The 14,018-nt window shown below is 43.7% G+C and overlaps 2 protein-coding genes across 3 annotated transcripts in view; both read left to right on the forward strand.

Moving 5' to 3' along the window:
- The window catches only part of tspan9a (tetraspanin 9a), a 180,656-nt gene extending 171,855 nt beyond the window's left edge, over positions 1–8,801 (forward strand). For both annotated transcript variants that reach the window (XM_022197945.2, XM_022197943.2), the window contains 2 exons: positions 521–604; positions 3,244–8,801. In XM_022197945.2, the coding sequence (XP_022053637.1) occupies positions 521–604; positions 3,244–3,315 (156 nt within the window). In that variant the 3' untranslated portion in view covers positions 3,316–8,801. The remainder of the gene's footprint in view (positions 1–520; positions 605–3,243) is intronic.
- Positions 8,802–13,074: 4,273 nt separating this feature from the next.
- tspan33b (tetraspanin 33b) overlaps positions 13,075–14,018 on the forward strand; it is a 42,178-nt gene continuing 41,234 nt past the window's right edge. The window contains exon 1 of the mRNA XM_022197920.2: positions 13,075–13,259. Coding sequence (XP_022053612.1) covers positions 13,164–13,259 — 96 coding nt within the window. The 5' untranslated portion in view covers positions 13,075–13,163. The remainder of the gene's footprint in view (positions 13,260–14,018) is intronic.

Consider the following 14,018-nt stretch of genomic DNA (forward strand, 5'->3'; position numbering starts at 1 on the left):
AGCTGTAATATAATTGCCAAAATGAGAATAGGCAGACACTGAGCTGGTCCACTGGGGAAGCTCATCACTAAGAGCTTGTGAGTAATCCTGCCCAGAGGAGACGGCCGCACACTTTAAGTTTTTTTTTTTGCACACTGTCTCAGCACCCACACTCAGGAAGAGGGCACCACTCTGCACCTAAAACCACCATTAAGAGCTTTACCATACCTCCAGACCAGTGACTGACCTCTGAATGAACCCAGGTGATGTATAAGAATGCGATTAGTGCTGTCACATATGTCCCAAAGTCTGCATATAAAAGCCACCACTCATGAGTAATTCATTTGTTTTAACACCTCCCTTGCTGGTCTTCCATCTTATGGTGAATCTTATATGGAAGAAAGGCATTCTTTCCTGGAGATGTGTGAACCGGAACGCTGCGTTTTTTGAACAGGAGACAGCTAAAAGCGCAACCGAAGTGGCATGGTTCTGCTGCTGCATTGAAAATGCACATTTTTTACAAGCTTCTGTTCCATTTCAGGGCTGTTTCGAGAAAGTGGAGGAATGGCTGGACGATAACAAGCATCTGCTGGGAACCATAGGGATGGTCATCTTGGTAGTGCAGGTACGGAGCTTCCTGACAAATAGCTCTTTCCTTCTCGATTTATTTTCTTTTTTTCTGCTTTGTGTCTGTCTGCCTGGCAACATGTTGCAAAAAAAAAAAAACAAACAGAAATAACTTGTGCATCCATGGCCTCTGCTCCACCATATTCTGTGTTACGAGGTCTGTGCTTGGAGTAGGCGTTCTTGGCACCCACACATCTTGAAATATTGAAGTCACTGTCTTCTGCTCCCTGATCCTGTCTGGTAGAATCAAAGCTGTCTGGCTTTGCGCCAAGCCGGCTGTATTCAGGTATAAGGAGCCATCAGAAGACAGGAGAGCTGAGATACTGCATAGAGAGAAGCAGGTACAGAGTGGCAAATTAAAGGCTGGGTGATAGATATTCCTCTGGTGCCACCGTCTCTCGTTCGGTCCTTAACGCCGCCTTACATCTCTCCCTCTTTATGCAGTTAGTCGCAGCAGCTTTTCAACTTATTTGATGGTGGTGCTCTCAAAGTGTCTTCAGAGAGCCCGAACCTATTTTTTGCCACGCGTTTGTGAAAATATGACTGCGGGAGTGTTTTAATAAGATGTGTTTATTCGCTGCAGTCAGCCCAAACTGTGGAAACGTTGCCTGTAGTTAGCTAGAAATGAAGCAGCTGTGCGTGCGTGCGTGCATGTGGGTGCATGTGCGTGCATGTGCGTGCATGTGCGTGCATGTGCGTGCGTGCGTGCATGTGCGTGCATGTGGGTGCGTGCAGACGGTCGATGCTGCGTTTGTGTGACAACTCCGACTCTGATCTCAGCGTTCACCAGGAACTCCACTTCCTTCTACACTTTTCCTGTAGTCTCTACATCCCCTCCACCACCCCCCAAAGTCTCTGTACAATTATGAAATGGATAAGAGTGAAGTTTTTGAATCCTTTTTAAGCCTGCACAGACATGTGGTTTGTATTTTGAGGTAAACACACCGGTCACACAGGGAAGCATGATCAAGGAACATCCAGCTGAGGACTTTCTGAGTGTGTGCATCTTCTCCCTGCGTGTCCAAAGACATCCACTCTTGTAACAAGTAAAAGCCCCTTTGTATGAAAGTGTGAGTGGATGTCAGTCTCCACATTCCACCACTGTGATAGACTGGCAACCTGTCTGTGGCCTTTGCTTCAATTTACACCTCCTTGAGCGAATGTTTTCACCAAATGTGCCAACACATCTCTGCCTGGATCAGCTTCTATAACAAAAGCTATCAGTGCTGCACCTTTTTTCCCACCTCCAATCTGATTTCCATTCAGTCTCCAGCAATCCCTAGTAACCCACGGTGGATCCAGAGCAAGGTGGTCTCACCAGGAAATCTCCCGTGTTGAGTTTTTGTAGGAGTCTGCACTTATTTCTATATCCTTTGGGGCATGTGGTGCTCGAGCTTTAGTTAAAGTTCACGGACACACCGAGAGACGGTCTGCATTATATATGACCACAAGATAAGACAGTATTCTTACAGGCTCACACGTATTTATTGCAACCTGCCGTTATCTCCTCCCACACACATGCAGCATGCATGTGCAGAACACTGACATTTAATTCCTGCATTAATTTTAATGATCTCCCTTTGCCTCCCTCACTCTCTCTACGCACACACTGATTCGGATTCAGGTGAGATGCAGAAAAAATCAAGAAGCAGACCTCCAGCTGTCAAATTAACCGACTGGAAGTCAAGGTGGAGGACATGACAATGAAGAGCATGTTGAATAAGCTGAGGCCCCACAGGTCTGCGGTTGTTACATAATAGCCAGAGGCGTTCAGAACCCGTTTATGAATGATTCAGACTTGCTGGCGTATATGACAGACCTTGACAAAAACCTGCACGTATATCTTCATCCACAATGGTTTTCAAAAGTCACAGCAATATTTGTATGTTCTTAAGCAGGGATGGATGATTGAGCTTTGAAGAGTCCTGCAGGAGCAGCTGTCATGCTGTCTCGCTTTGACTGAATGAAGCAGACAGCAAAAAAATAAATAAATAAAACTTTTCATTGGTCCTAACTCCGTCTTAGCTGGATGTTTACCTCGAATGGCACTTTATGTTTCTGATTGACAGCAGCTTAAGGTGGCGTTCTCTGTGAAGCAGCTCCACGAATGAGGTTTTTCATTGAAACTAAAGGAGAATCAGCAGCTTTCCTGGAGCTAATCACATACCGTAGGAATCCCCGGAGGAGTCCACGTTGCCGTTTTTGTTATTAAAAACTATGCACCATACAGTAGTTTGCAGCTTCCCTGCCATCCGAACTTTGCCAGATAATGGTTTTAGGATCAGCCTTGTGACTGTGTTTGATGTAGAAATATCAGGGGGTAATGGAAACTTCAAAGGGATGGCTGGCTACTTTGATTCAGTGGCATCTCAATTTACTTCATTGGCTTAATGCTTGTGTGCGCTGTACGTTTTTTTTTCCATCACAAATATTCCACAGCGGCCATCTGAGAGAAAAAATTGAACAAAAATGTCTTCGTGCCTCGCCACAGGATTTATTGTGCATCAAAAACACAAACCAGCCCGAGGCGTCAACATCAAATAGACACGCGTGCACACATGTTAACATACATTGTGTAGACGCTATACACACATGGAACCAAGCTGACTATTTTCCTCTCCCCTCCTCTCTCTGCAGCTCCTGGGCATGGCGTTCTCCATGACACTGTTCCACCACATCCACAGAACGGGGAAGAAGTACGACGCCTAGCCACGGGCAGAGGCACCCAGCGGAGAAGAGCCCCACTGCCTGATGGGATAAGACTCTGATTTAAACATCCCTGCTTCCCCCTCACTTTACAACCTCTTTAGAGCATCCTTTGCCCCCGTCTTCTCCTCCCTTCCCAGACCTTCTGTACAGATTCCAGCCGTGTTCCCGCTCTGTTCTGCTCTCTTCTCTCTCACCAATCATTTTGCCAAAGAGTAACACAACTGGAAGAGAAGGGACACCTACTTTTGGCAAGGATAAGAGAATCCCATTGTCTGTAACTCCTCTCGAGTACTCCTCGTTTTTATTTTTTTGTTTTATTTTGTCTTCTTGTTTTTTCTCGCTCGGACTAACAATTTGCTGGAAGGAAGGACGAACTCTTGAGACAATGAAGACTTTTACTAATGCCCATAACCACCCCCCCCCCCAAGACAAAGAGAACCTATGAAACTGAAAGCACCCTCCACCTCTTGTGGGATTATTTTTTCTCCGTCATGTAGATTAAAATCAAACCCCAGCCCCTCCCTCTTGTAAATGAGAAAAAAGATTCAACATGGCATGCTAGTTTTCTACTTCACTGACTTACCTTTGTTGTCAAAATGTCTGTTGTTGCCATTTTTGTTAGAAATTTCCAACTTTTTTTTTTTGGTTTTGTCTTCTGAAGTCCGTCTTCATGGCTCCTGTGGAATGTAAGTGTTGGACAGATCAGTGCAATGAGCTCTCAGACATGCAGAAACTGTGAGTGTGTGTAGGTTGGATTTGACGGGACGTTGCTACGAGGAGGTACAGACGTGTCAGGGTGTTTTTTTTTAATGTAATCCATGATTCATATTATTTTGCCCTTCAGCTTTAGAGATTTGGGTAAAGTGAGCGTGATAGAGGAACATCATGTAAGGCAGCATGAGTGGATTTGTTTTCCACCAAATTCGGCAGTATCTCCTGAATAATGAATTGCAAATCACAAATCTCCCCATGAACACACACACACATGCTTTGCCCCACAGCAGCAGTATTCTCATTCCCTGAGAGACGATACAAATGGAGTAAAATGTCTGTTTATTAGGGGTTCCACCAGCACTGTCAGCCGAGGAGATCTGGAGGATAAAGTTCTTCCTTCGAGAATACACTGCGTGTGTGTGTGTGTTTTATCACACAGTCCAAGCTGCAGAGGAGAATAAAAAATAAAGCAGTACGTGGCAGTGCTGAGAGGCAAGGGTAAGAGGGGTAAAAACTGAGCAGATGTGTTGTCTCGCCGCTTCGGCCTTTCCCCTCTGCATTCTGAAGATCTCATCCATTCACTCTCCCCCTCTCATTCCTGCTCTCTGTTCCTGTCAGCTCACCCCGGCCTCCATCCTTCTTTCTTACACCCTAATTTTCTTCTTTCGTGTCAGGAAGCAACGAGTTTGCCGTTCAGCACACTGTCTGTCTGTACTGACATTCCCCGCTCATTACGCTGCTGCACCTCCGCTTTTGCGACTTCTCCATTTTTACGTAAGCTTCCTTTTCTTGCCGCCAAGAGAGGAGAGGGAGGTGGAAATGTAGGCAGATGAAAGAGACACATAGGTATGGCTACATACCCTGTAGGACATGTCGCTTTATGCCTTCTTACCGCTGATTCACTGCATCTAGCCTACATCCTGAAGATAGAGAAATGCTCCACATCAGCTGTGGTGACTTAAAGAGAATGTCCTCCAGTGTGTCTGCTCTTGGCTTCAAAATGTCTGATGAGGTGGCGGTGTAAAGGATAGCTCATTGTTAAAGGATCGTTTTGAACATCATTAGGTTGTGATTGGTCAGATATTGCACCGTTGCACTCTCCTGAGTAAATACGATTAGACATCTGAGAAGACAGCTGCATTACTCTGAGTCCAACACAGCAAAAAAAAACAAAAAACAAGCAGTCAAGTGATGAGACGGGCTGTAAAGAAGCCAGCAGTTCAACCAGATTAGCGACTTAATTCAAAGCGTGTCTGTGCATCCAAAGCGAGTACAACACGGGTCACTGTTGAATTAGAGAATCACGACGCTTCCAACAGACAGTTTGGTCAGAGGCCTTCACTTTAAACTGGAACAGGTTTGGTTGCATATTAAACACAAAGGATCAAACCCACGGAGGAAGAAAAATAACATCTGTCTGTTTCATTTCCTACGCTCATTCCTCCCTCTTCTTCCAACTCTCAGTCTTCCTATTAGTTGCTGCTCTGCCATCTTCGTTTTGATTTTCTGCTGCTGCTGCTCTGACTCTTCATTGTCCTCATTTGCCACACCGCCTGGCTTCCTTCCATCTGGCTTGGGATTTTGTTTGATTAGAGATCCATCCATTTTTATTGTTCTTGCGCTACGTGTTAGCGAGGATGAGGCTGGGCGAGCAGCGTTGCCAGATCGGTGGCAGTTGCCTTCCTTTTAATTTAGCAGCAATTATTTAAGAAAGTTAATATAAACAAACATAAAGGAAAAGAAATTTGGATTCTTACAGTGCAGCACAATGTATATATAGTGTGGACTTATTTTAATCAGCCCAAAGCTCACAACAGCAGCTTTGCATTGTGGTTTGCTAGAAGCAGAGAGTTTACAGCTTATACTGCCATCTCATGCATGGTTGCTGCAGCTGATTTTAGCTTCCACAGGGACCTCCTGATTAAACTTTCATGAGGCCCGAAGTGGCTGCATTCTAAATGTTCATCCAAAGCACTCACTGGTTGCTTTGAATGAATCCTTGACACTGTTCATTCCTGCAGTACGGGCCGACAAAGAGAAGAGGTTCCCTCATTAGACGTCTTCCCGGCCTGGCAGAGCGTTTGCCTCAGAGTACTTCCTCCAGTCATTCTTGGCGTTTTTTTAATTTGTGTTGTGATAATTTAATCTGAGGAGCAGTTTTAGGAAGAAGAGAGGGAGGGGGCTGGAGTTCATGCATCGGGAAGCAACAAATTTGGGCTGTGATGTGCAGCGACCCCGTTGGCTGTGATACACTGTCTGCTCCCGTATGCTCTGACTCCTCTTGTTGTGTCCACGGGGGGAAACATGACAGCTGCTGATGTACAGCACAGGCACGAGTGGTCACATCTCCTCTGCTCGGCTGCCTCTGCAAACTCTCTGCACAGCCCCTTATTTAATGCCTCACTCTGCAGACACCTGGCACTACATATACAGGCGCTGGCAGTCCTGACACTTTAGCAATGCAGCCGTGCACTCTGGACAGCTCGAAGCACCTGTTGGGGTTATTCTGCACCCAGGAGAGGTTTATAGGTGGAGTTGCTGTAACAGTTCTGTGAATCGGCCCACGTTGCACCCGTTCTGCAGACGGGAGGTTTAGAGGGAACCTGCGTTTTAAAAATACTTTGCTGAGTTGCTTTGGGTTTAAAAAATCTTCAAACACAGAGGTCACAGAAGGAAAGCATGAGAGTGCAGAATGGTGGAAATAAAACAAATCCAGTCTCCAAATCTGACGTCACACTTCAGAGACGCAGCCCTGCAGACTGTGTAAGCCTTTGCCCTAGACTGATGTGAATGCGCCGACATTCTGACATTTCCTCCCCTTTCAGCTCCGCTGCCACCGCCGGTTTTTGTCAATGTTCCTTTCGTGTTTTTAGAATGCAGGGATGATTGCCATTTTAACAAAAAAAAGCTCTATAATGATGTTATTTTTGTACATTGGTTGTTGCCGTTTTAATGTTTGTTTTTATACGATATACTGCTGTTTCTCATGTTGTAGGCTTTTTTTTTGTTGTTGTTTTTCCATTTGTGACAGAGGCTCTTTGTGGCCCATTGTGAGAACATGACACCATTAAGCATTTGTTTCTTAGAGGATTAGTCTTTGCAGTGTTCCTCTGCTAGGTGCAAAAATGCCTTTCTGTCTTAACACTGCTACAGGCAGTTAAATCAATTAAGTCAGAATTGATAGAGGGAGAAAATTTGGCATAGAGCACTGGGTGAAGCCCACAAAAGACATACTGCACGCTTGTCGTCGTGCTTCTCTGTATTAAGGTCTAGTTTAATTAAATTAGGATGTGCGGGTATAATCTGCAGTATGTCTTTAAAACTGCCGGTGTAAGGCCCATTATGTATTTCTAGAGCATGATCTATTAGACGACACTGTACAACAGAGCTCATGTCACTCCAATATATCAGCCCTGTATGTTAAAGCCAGATGTAAATATGCTCATTTTACAGCGGATATAACTAACTGTTATACTTTACCACTATAATATTTGCATTGACAGCTCCATTTTCTAACAAGCCATGCTCTTTCTTCTGCTCATTTATAGACACATCTTCTTCCGCTCTCATGTTAGCCACATTTTTTTCCCCACATTTGCAAGATTTTCTGCCGCTTTCAAGTCCAGGAGCAGTGTAAATTTTATGTAAATTTGTGTTTTTGTCACTATGTTTATCTCCCATTTTATTTGACTGCATTTTCATCTTGAAGTGAAACACATTTTTTCATGATTTCAAGTTCAGAATATCCTCTCATCTACAGAAGAACTCCCAGGAAAACACAGACATGCTAAAGGAAGAATGCACATGCAGTAATTGGTTTTGACTGCTGTGATGAAATTCCAACATAGAAACTGTTTTTTTTTTTATGGTTTTATTTATTTTTTGCCACCTTCGACATATGATTTCTGTAATCTCCTCCTAATCCTTCCCCCGTGCTGAAGCTGAATATCTGAGCAGTGGAAATGTATGCTCTAGAAATGCTGTGTTTGATGTTGTGTTCTGCTGGGTGGCACTGTCTGATACCTGCCAGCCTTGTCCTGTGGAGTTTTCTGCTACACGTGAAAGCACTCTGAATATCTATACTGGGTGGTGCACTACCTTCTCTTTATTCTCGAGAATCAACTATTTTTTAAATAAAGGAAAGAGTGTCACAAAAAAATCCCACGATACCGTACGCTCATTGCCTTTCATCTTTAATGACTCCATGCTCCTGATGTATTCCCTTTTTTATGTCGCCGTCAATTATATAGGCAGCATTTTAGCGCTGTTTGATTCTGATGATTTGTGGAGCCGGAAGACTTGGCATGAAGAGCAAAGTGAAGTTGTGTCGCGGCAGATCCCATGGCGTGTTCAATGAAAGACATCCCTGCCTTAAACTGGCTTCTTTTAACACAAAAAAAGCAGCAAAACCTGAGGGACTGTTGTCCTAAAGACGCTGAGATGAGCTGATGGTAGTCAGCCAGTCGAGCAGACGGTTTTTTCAAAAGAACAAAAGGAAGATGATGAAAGTGGGAACCATTGCCAATTTGTCTCATGCTTCAGCGGCATGGAGTGAGCAGCACAGTATTTTTGTAAGGAGCTTGATCCCCCTCCCTTTTAACCTAATTGTTATGAGGCCCGTGTGTGATAGTGAGTGGACTTTATTGTGCCATTCCACCCTGGCTTTTTGTTCTACATCACTGTTCCTTCTATGCAAAAATATGACCTATTTTAGCCTTTGTACAGATTATTTTGTATGAGTAACATGTACTGAAATAAAGTGAACAGAATCAGCCATGGATACTTTTTTTTTTCCTCCTGGTTGTTATTCCAGCATTTCACTTTTTATCCCTGTTTTTTTTCCCCCACCTCATCCACCAGCACAGTTCATTTCATTAACCTGAATTTGGAAGGCTTTCATATTGATGAGACTGTTTAGTTTGTCCCCACACAGCATTACTGAGCTTGTTAACCTGCAGTGGAGGTGATTTGCAGGTTGTTTGAGCTACTATCTGTTCTCAATCTGTCGTGTTTTTCCGAGTAAACTCCCCATCCTTCTAACTGCACTGCAGCGAGGCTTCTTGACATGACCACGCATGCAAAATCAGCACGATTAATACTGCTGCAGGTGCACTGTAGCTTCCTCCTATTTGTTCTTACAACCCCAGTTAGCCTGGCAAATCTACAGTAACATCCAGAAGTGCATTTAAGGGTTTTCTACACTGCACAAACATTTGAGGGCCGTAAACTGTAAATTACTGTAGCCTATAATAGAGCAAAAGGTTTAACGTTATGAACATTACTGGCAGTGAACTGGAACAAGCACGGCAGAGGAATTTTTAATTCATCTGAAGTCAAGGTCAAGGTTTCTTTATTGTACCAAATAGTAAAACTGTTAAACCTACTGCCGGTCGCAGCGTGTGCATGCGCCCAATGCGCACGCTGGTAATGAGCCAGGTAGTATTTAGAATACAACAGCCCTGTTTAACAACTATAGGAATCCAAATTATGGCACAGTTCAGTAAAAAGAAGCAACAGTCCATTACTTTAAGAGAATAAAGGTCAGTCAATCTGGAAGCTTTCAACAACTTTCATCAAACACTGTAATGAAACCAGCTCTCATGAGGACCACCTCAGGAAAAAGAAGACCAAGCATTAGCCTGCGCCTGCTGCAGACAACTTCATTAGAGTTACCAGTCTTAGAAATCACCAATTAACTGCATCTCAGGTTAGAGCCCACACCAGTGCTTCCCAGAGTAGCAGACACATCTCAACACAGACTGTTCGGAGGAGTCCGCGTGAATCAGGGCCTTCATGGTCGGATTGCTGCGAAGAAACCCCCACTGAAGGAGGCTAATAAGGAGAAGAGTACTGCTTTTTCCAAGAAATGCAATTAATGGACATTAGAAAAGTGGAAGTCTGTACTTTCAGAGTTCTGGTTTCTGTCATATCTTTGTACGGCTCTGAGAAGGGGAATAGATGGTATCTGCATATGTGGTTCCCACAGTGAAGCGCTGAACAGGAGGAGCTGCGATGGTGTTCAGGGGCTTTGCTGCTGACACTGTTGGTGATTTATTCAAATTTCAAGGCAACACTTAACCAGCATGGCTATCACAACACTCTGCACCTACGCGCCATACCATCTGGTTTGCACTTAGTGGAACCATCATTTGTTTTTAAACAGGACTCGGCGCCAAAAAACACCTCCAGGCTGCAGAAGGGATATGTGACGGAGACAGACAGTGATGGAGCGCTGCATCTGATGACCTGACCTCCTTAATCAGCAGACATAAACCCCGTTCAGATGGTTTGGGACAAGTGTGAAGGATGTGTGAGAACTCCTTTAACGCTGCTGGAACATCATATCTTATAAAGCTGGTAGTCTGCTGTTTTTTTACTACCTTATTCCGTATGGGATATTTCACAGCTCTGATGTCTTCAGAATTTTTCTACAGCGTTAAAAACAGTAAAAATAAAGAAAACACTTGATTTTGACTGGCAATGTACATGAATATTCTGACTGAAACTGACAAGAGTTTACTTTTATTCTCATTACAGATATGCTGTTAAAGATAAATCTGTTTAGACTTCTTCAAATTTAAAGACACTACACTTACTATGTATATTACATATCAGGACATATATTTATTTGTTGTCGAGCCCAGCGCTCAGTGTGGAGACTCTCTATCTTTAAATATGTAGCCAGAAGCTCCTTAGCACAGCTCAGTGGAAAACCTGCTATAAACGACAACCAAGGGCAACGTCTGGGGCTAAAAATTAAGCCAAGGCAAAAGTGCCGAACACTGCAGTTCCTCAAAATGACCACTTGAGGCTGACTCAAAAAACGAGTAAATCTCCACAGATGCTGATGTTAAAATGCCTAGCTTTGCAGCAAAAGTAAATGTGTTTGCAGCCTGCTAGAAAAATTATTTTGGTCTCTGATGCCGATTCCACAGTTCATAACAAGGATATAGAAAATGAATTATTACATAGTTCACCCGGTTAAAAGTTATGCTGATGTTTGCATAGCTCCACTCATACTTTAGATACTACAACAATAGCGATAACTATATCCATCACACTGAGACTGTACTCCAAATCACATCCTTTTTTTGTTTTACTTGCAGTCCATGCTGCTCTTAGAAAATGTGTGCTGCAGCTTGCAGTATGCATGCAATTGGGGCGTACCATTGGGACCTTCTTGGCGATATATCCATCTCAGTCGGTCGTGCGAAATGAGCCAACTTCTGTCTGTACAGCTCTTTTATACTCATGCGGGACACAGTGATGTATGTTACATAGATTCCACTGTGCAGAAGACTGAGGGTCATGTCCAGGAAAGCATGCTGGCTTACGCACTTCAAAAGGCAGTCGGATGTAGTAAGAAACCCTGGTATTTATGGGACCCTGCATTTGACAGACTATGTGTTAAATCTTTTTTCTGGCAAACTATACAATATGGACACTGAATGAATGGACTTGCTCTTATATAGCACTTTACTACTCATCAGAGTACTCGAAGCGCTTATACAACAATTGCTTCCATTCAACCATACACTCACACATTCTCACTCTGGGGCGGACGGAAGCGTGGCTGCCAATCCGCGCCTACGGCCCCTCCGACCACCACCGACATTCACATGCAAGTGAAGAGCACTGGAAGCAAGGTGGGTTAAGTGTCTTGCCCAAGGACACAACAGTACATGACTAGGCGAGAGCGGGAATCGAACCGCCAACCCTTCGATCATTGGACGACCCGCACTACCACCTGAGCCACAGCCGCCCCCAACACTACACTGGAGTGAACCACAGAGGGTTCCACCGTCTGTATTTAGAGTTAATGATAACATAAGACTCTCTACAGCTCATGACATTAACCTGTTAAAGTTTCTGTCGCAGGTTGTTTTTACTCTTTGGCTTCACTCTCTTTTGTGTCCTCAAGCTGGCAGAAGCTTCACATTTATCGTTCAGACACGACGGGTGCTTCAGTCTTTTCATGTAAGTCTCAGCAGGAATACAAAAATATACTATTCCTTTAAAAGGTACAACAAAAATGTTGCATAATCAGGAGGGTAAATATCCCCCAAATTAAGGAGCTGGGGACTATGTAAAAAAAAAAAAGAGATCAATCTCATTAAGTCTTCGTGTTGCTTTGGCAAAGTGCTGAGATACCTGAGGGACTTTGTGTCCTTCTGTCAGTCCACAGGAGACACTTGATGTAATGATAAAGAAAAAAACTGTGATTAAATATTCACATATAGTACACTTTCTGACAAGGACAGTTCAGACTGCAGTTCTGAATTACGAGCCAGAGATTGAAACTAAATCCACTAATAGTGAATCTTTCATACATTTGCATTCACTTTATAGCCAGGTTTTAGTGCTACATTCTAAAATAGATCCCTCTGGTCTCTCTGACAGCTGATTTATTGTCGCCCTTCGATTAGCAGCAAAGTTTTACATCTAAATCTCCTCATAGAATAGGTGGCCTGACATATTTTGCCCCGTGATTGGTTTGATCATTGTTTTACTGAGACTCAGCAGATTCCCCCTCGAGCGCAGGCGGACACAGCACAGCGGAAACATCGCAACAAAATGCCTGATGTAACCGCATTAGATGCTCTGCCTCTAAAAGATGCCATTGTCCGGCCTTTGTCAGCTGTCATTCTGCTTTATTCTTTACAGTGGTGCAGCTGTCTTTGAACTTGTAATTTATAGACCAGAGCTCAGGCCTTTCACAAGCAATAAATATTAAACAATATGCTTGTAGGAATACACTGCACAATTTAGGAACTTTGACATAACAGAAAAAGACAAGACAGAGTGCACTGCGGTGAAAGAAGATCTATGAACTAACAGCAGGCTGACAATAATCCAACGCTTGTAGGCCTTTCAGCTGCAGTCAGCCAGAGATTTTTTTGTGTAAACTGATCTGTCAGCCTACACGGACAGTTCTGGGTTCTACCAGTGTGACAGACCCATGCCCTCCCTTTTTTTAATGCCGCCTGACACCCCTGCGGCCTGCAAACAACCCCCTCCTCACAGATTCACATGGCGTCCGAGTATCTGCAGGGTGGGGTTGGAACTGGGGACCGTTCTGAAGTGTAGCTTTACTGCAGCTTTACTTGTTCGACTGTGAAAAGCAGCAACAAACAATGGACAGGAAACTGAATCTGAACCGAGCTGAGACATTCTCCTTCGTCAACCCCTGGATCCGGTATTTTCTCTTCTTCTTCAGCTTCTTGTTTTGGGTGAGTAGAGTACCGAGAAGAATCACAGCTGCTCCGCCGTCCCAGGACACCATATATTCATACCGTTCTCGAGCATACAAATCACCAGCTATCAGGGACTTGTACATTTTGAAAAAGGCAGATCTGCTAGAAAGAGGAACAAAAGAAAAAGCTTATAAATAATAAATGAAGAAATATAATTCTGCTACAATCCAGGGCTGCAAACAGCAGGAGCACCCAGTCTCCCCGCTGCTATCTATTTTAAGTTTACTACAGTTATATATGGACTCTCAGATTGCCCATACATCACTGTAGTGAATGTTGAGTGGTACATTCTTATCAAATCAGCTGAGCACTGACTCATAGTAAAAACACCTGACAACAGCCTGCTGGTAGTCTGCACCCGAATGTTACTTGAAAGCCTTTATTGAATGCAGTGTTGGCTGCATTGTTTTACAGCATGACTGCACAGATTTGGTGTCCACATTGTGCATTCATGTTGAACAATGATTCCAGTAAAAAGAAAAAAGTGTAAATAAATTGCCTCTGTTTTCGCACAATTTACACTACAGCACTGCTTTTATGCCAACAAACGCCAAGAAAAATGCATTCTTCAATTGTGCTCTGGTGAGGTAGATTAAAGTGACGCTTTTTATGGCAGTCTGCTAAGTTATAGTAAAACACTGCTTGGTACTCCGTCATAAACGCCGCTTTTTATGGCGCTGGAAACCAATCAATTACGCCGCTTTTTTGTGCCGTTTTTATGTACATTAAAAAGCC

Source organism: Acanthochromis polyacanthus, chromosome 8, assembly GCF_021347895.1.
Source record: "Acanthochromis polyacanthus isolate Apoly-LR-REF ecotype Palm Island chromosome 8, KAUST_Apoly_ChrSc, whole genome shotgun sequence".
NCBI classification, from domain to species: domain Eukaryota; kingdom Metazoa; phylum Chordata; class Actinopteri; family Pomacentridae; genus Acanthochromis; species Acanthochromis polyacanthus.